Consider the following 5,335-nt stretch of genomic DNA (forward strand, 5'->3'; position numbering starts at 1 on the left):
CGCTCCCCCACCTTTCTCCCCATGCGCTGGTCCCGCTTCTCTACCTGTATCAGTACTGCCAGGTCGGTCCGCTCCCCCACCTTTCTCCCCATGCGCTGGTCCCGCTTCTCTACCTGTATCAGTACTGCCAGGTCGGTCCGCTCCCCCACCTTTCTCCCCATGCGCTGGTCCCGCTTCTCTACCTGTATCAGTACTGCCAGGTCGGTCCGCTCCCCCACCTTTCTCCCCATGCGCTGGTCCCGCTTCTCTACCCTTACCAGTACTGCCAGGTCGGTCCGCTCCCCCACCTTTCTCCCCATGCGCTGGTCCCGCTTCTCTACCTGTATCAGTACTGCCAGGTCGGTCCGCTCCCCCACCTTTCTCCCCATGCGCTGGTCCCGCTTCTCTACCTGTATCAGTACTGCCAGGTCGGTCCGCTCCCCCACCTTTCTCCCCATGCGCTGGTCCCGCTTCTCTACCTGTATCAGTACTGCCAGGTTGATCCGCTCCCCCACCTTTCTCCCCATGCGCTGGTCCCGCTTCTCTACCTGTATCAGTACTGCCAGGTCGGTCCGCTCCCCCACCTTTCTCCCCATGCGCTGGTCCCGCTTCTCTACCCCGTACCAGTACTGCCAGGTCGGTCCGCTCCCCCACCTTTCTCCCCATGCGCTGGTCCCGCTTCTCTGCCCTTACCAGTACTGCCAGGTTGATCCGCTCCCCCACCTTTCTCCCCATGCGCTGGTCCCGCTTCTCTGCCCCGTACCAGTACTGCCAGGTCGGTCCGCTCCCCCACCTTTCTCCCCATGCGCTGGTCCCGCTTCTCTACCTGTATCAGTACTGCCAGGTTGATCCGCTCCCCCACCTTTCTCCCCATGCGCTGGTCCCGCTTCTCTGCCCTTACCAGTACTGCCAGGTCGGTCCGCTCCCCCACCTTTCTCCCCATGCGCTGGTCCCGCTTCTCTACCTGTATCAGTACTGCCAGGTCGGTCCGCTCCCCCACCTTTCTCCCCATGCGCTGGTCCCGCTTCTCTACCCGTACCAGTACTGCCAGGTCGGTCCGCTCCCCCACCTTTCTCCCCATGCGCTGGTCCCGCTTCTCTGCCCCGTACCAGTACTGCCAGGTCGGTCCGCTCCCCCACCTTTCTCCCCATGCGCTGGTCCCGCTTCTCTGCCCCGTACCAGTACTGCCAGGTCGGTCCGCTCCCCCACCTTTCTCCCCATGCGCTGGTCCCGCTTCTCCGCTCGGTTTTGTTTTACGCGCGGTGGCGCTGTCTGCCGGCTGTTTCTGAATTTCCCGCTATCATGGCTGTTGTGTTGGTTGACCTGGACTTATGCCTGTTCCTATCCCTTGCCTCTGTCGGGTACGTTTGGCCGACCTGCCTCGGCCCGGCAGTGTTTCTGCCTGTTCCTATCCCTTGCCTCCGTCGGGCGGATCTGGCCGACCCGCCGTGGCCCGGCGGGGGTTCTGCCCCCTCCTTCTCTTCCGCCCGAACTCTGGGATAGTGCCCGCACCTGCCTAGGGGTCCACTTCATGCCCAGGCCTCCGGTGTTTCCGCCTGGGAGGCGGCCCTACCCGGGACATATGCGTCCCGCCCAGGGAAGGCTCTCTTCTACCCCATCCTCCTCTTCCGCCCGAACTCTGGGATAGTGCCCCACACCCGCCTAGGGGTCTGCTTCGTGCCCAGGCCTCCGGTGTTTCCGCCTGGGAGGTGCCCCTACCCGAGATACATGCGGCCTGCCCAGGGAGGGTTCTCCACTAGCCTATTGCCACCTAGACCTGTCTGTCTGTCTGCCTGCCTGAACCTCGAGGACCTGCCTGCCTGAAACCCAGGAGCCTGTCTACCTGAACCTGAACTTCGGGAGCCGCTCCGCTCTGCCTGCCTGACACTCTATCCACCTGAACCCCAGCTCTACCCTTAAGTGCCATGGCATCCCCTTCCTGTCCTCACCCTAGTGCTTCAGTGTCTGCGTCCTGCGTTTGGGTCCATCTGGCCCCTCCTGACAAACATAGAAGGAATAGATTTCTTAGGATCTGAAATATAGACTAACAAGTCATCTGCATACAACGAAACCTTATGCACTTTATCCCCTCCTTTAATACCCTGAATATTGTCTTGTTTATTATTTATTGTAATGCCTGCACTGTTTTGTGCACTTTATGCAGTCCTGGGTAGGTCTGTAGTCTAGTGTAGTTTTCTTTGTGTTGTTTTTACATAGTTCAGTGTAGTTTTTATACTGTTTCATGTAGCACCATGGTCCTGGAAAAACATTGTCTCATTTTTGGACTGGACTGGTCTGTTGGAGTCCATTGTTATGGATGAGGATTTGCTGTACATGGAGGCACAGTCCAAAGTCAGCATGTTTGTTAAGGGGAAATCTTGCCTGCCAAATCTGTTTGAAATCCTTGAAGTAACAGGCAGGATAGACAAAGGGGAGTCTGTGGATGTTGTTTATTTGGATTTTCAGAAGGCTTTTGACAAGGTGCTGCCCATGAGGCTGCTTAGCAAGATAAGAGCCCATGACATTACGAGAAAAATGCTGGCATGAATAGAATAGCTGACTGACAGGAGGCAAGGTGTGGGAATGAAGAGGTTCTATACTCGTTAACTGCCAGTGACTAGCGCTGTTCCACATAGGTTGGTACTGGCACCCTTTCTTTCTGCATCATATGTCACTGATTTGGATGTTCCAAATCACGGCTTTGTGGCCTAGTTTGTGGACAATATGAAGAAGATGGAGGGGCAGGTAGTGTTGAGGAAGCAGGAAGTCTACAGAAGAAGATGGACAGATTGGGAAATGGACAAAGAAGTGACAGAATAGAGTCAGGCAGTGTATGGTCATGCACTTTGGTAGAAGGAATAAAGGCATAGACTATTTTCTAAATGGAGAGAAAATTTTAAAACAATCAGAGCTGCAAGAGAACTTTGGAGTCTGTGTGCAATCTTCCCTAAATATTAACTTACAGGTTGATTTGGTGGTGAGGAAATCAAATAGAATGTTAACATTCATTTCAAGAGGGGTAAACACAAAAGCAAGGATGTAATAATAATATTTTATAAGGAATTGGTCACACTGCAGTAGAGTACTGTGAACAGTTTTGGGTGTCTCATCTAAGAAAATTTGTGCTGGCATTCAAGACGGATCAGAAGTGTTTCACAAGAATGGTTCTGGAAGTAAAAGGGTTAATGTATGAGGAACGAATGGGGATCTCATTGAAACCCATCAAATATTGAAAGGCTTAGAGAGAGTAGCTGTGGAGAGGGTGTTTCCTATAGTAGGTGACTCTAGGACCAGAGGGTATAGCCTCAGAATAGAGGGACATCCATTTAGAACAGAGATGAGGAGGAATTTCTTTAGCCAGAGGGTTGTGAATTTCAGGAAATCATGGCCATGGACAGCTGAGGAGGTCAAGTCATTGGGTATATTTAAAACAGATGTTGATAGGTTCTTGATTAGTCAGGGTATCAAAGCTTATGAGGCAAAGGCAGGCGAATGGGTTTGAGAGAGATAATAAATCAGCCATGATGGATCATTGGACCAAATGACCTAATTCTACTCCTATGTCTTATGGTCTCTAATTGTTTTCTCTTCTTCAATAACCAACATATCGTTTGGTTGATTGAGGAAGACTGTGACTTCAGATCTAGTACAAAGCTAAGGGTTGATATCACAGAGTTGGTGCAATTAAAGGGAATCATAGAAATTCCTTTGAAGAGGGGAGAAAATCAACTTCAAAGTGTTGGATCCTTATGCTTTTGTGATCCAAATGATCTTTGCAAGTCAAGAACGAGGCATAAAACTTATTGCTTACAGCCAATTTTTTTAAAGTGTTGCAAGAGTAGAAAATGAACAAAAAGCCAAGTTAAAAGAACAAAGAAAAGTTCACAGGTTTAAAAAAAAAACAGTTGTGGTCATCTCATAATCAAAGATATAACAAAATTCCAATGATAAATTTAACCTATAAATTGGCAGAGTTCAAGTGATGCTACTTGAAATCTAAGGAATTTCTGGAAAACTAAAGAATCAACTGTACCATCATTGCAGGCAAATTCACTAAACTACATGTATATTGCTGATTATATATAGACATATAATCATAGGAAAGTTAAACTCTAAAGAAAATACGAAGAAAATAACAGTTCAAATAAAAGAAAACAAAAGTGATCTGCTGAGGTCCTCTAGCAGTTTGTTGTTTTCCAATGAAGCTAATGACCTAGTAGTAACAGTGATCCCTATTCTCCTCTGAGAACATAAGAAATAGGAACACGAGTAGGCCTTCTGGCCCCTTGAGCCTTCTCCACCATTCAATAAGATTATACTGATCTGACCATGGACTCATGTCCACCTGCCCGCCTTTCCACAATAACACTTGATACCCCTAGGCAAAAATCTTTTCAACCTTGTCTTAAGTATATTTACTTAAGTGTATATATAAGTATATCTCTGCTTCACTGGGCAGAGAATTCCACAGATTCACCACTCTCTGGGAAAAGCAGTTCCTCCTCATCTCCGTCCTAAATCTACTCCCCCGAATCTTGAGGCTATGTCCCCTGGTTCTAGTCTCACCTACCAGTGGAAACAACTTTCCTGCCTCTATCTTATCTATCCCTTTCATAATTTGATATGTTTCTATAAAATCTCCTCTCATTCTTCTGAATTCCAATGAGTACAATCCCAGGTGACTCAATCTCTTATAATCTAACCCCCTCATCTCTGGAATCAACCCAGTAAACCTCCTCTGCACTGCCTCCAAAGCCAGTATATCCTTCCTCAAGTAAGGAGACCAGAACTGCACACAGTACTCCAGGTGCAGCCTCACCTGTACCCTGTATAGTTGCAGCATAACCTCCCTGCTCTTAAATTCAATCCCTCGAGCAATGAAGGCCAAAATTCCTTTTGCCTTCTTAATGGCGTGCTACACCAATATCCTATAGCTATAGGATTCTAAGACCAGGAGTACATACAGCAGGTATCTCAGAGCATACCAATACTGACTCTTCAAAATCCTCCAATTCCACACACAAACCAACATCAATATGAAGCACAACAGTGTAGCATGGATTGAATGCTATCACCTCTTATAAAGTTAAATCAAGTGACTTAGGCAACAACAGGGCTTCACTTCCAGATGAGCTCAATGACTTCTATGCTCACTTTAACCGTCAAAATATAGAAGAACGTTGTGAACTCCCATAGCCCTGATGATCCTATGATCCTGTGATATCAGTCTCTGAGACCAGCGTGCGAGCAGCCTTCAAGAGGGTGAACCCATAAAAAGCATCCGACCAGACAGGGTACTTAGACCTGTACTGATCAATCAGCTGGAGCACTCACTGAGATCTGTAAGCTCTCATTT

General features: G+C 48.6%; 1 protein-coding gene across 1 annotated transcript; it reads left to right on the forward strand.

The window, feature by feature from the left end:
• The first annotated feature begins 573 nt into the window (after positions 1-573).
• On the forward strand, positions 574-3,832 carry LOC132400325 (uncharacterized). Its single transcript, XM_059981283.1, has 2 exons — positions 574-684; positions 824-3,832. The coding sequence occupies exons 1-2, from the start codon at positions 574-576 to the stop codon at positions 1,625-1,627; spliced, it is 915 nt and encodes a 304-aa protein (XP_059837266.1). The 3' UTR covers positions 1,628-3,832.
• The last annotated feature ends 1,503 nt before the right edge of the window (positions 3,833-5,335 follow it).

Source organism: Hypanus sabinus, chromosome 10 (assembly GCF_030144855.1).
Source record: "Hypanus sabinus isolate sHypSab1 chromosome 10, sHypSab1.hap1, whole genome shotgun sequence".
Classification (NCBI taxonomy): Eukaryota; Metazoa; Chordata; class Chondrichthyes; order Myliobatiformes; family Dasyatidae; genus Hypanus; species Hypanus sabinus.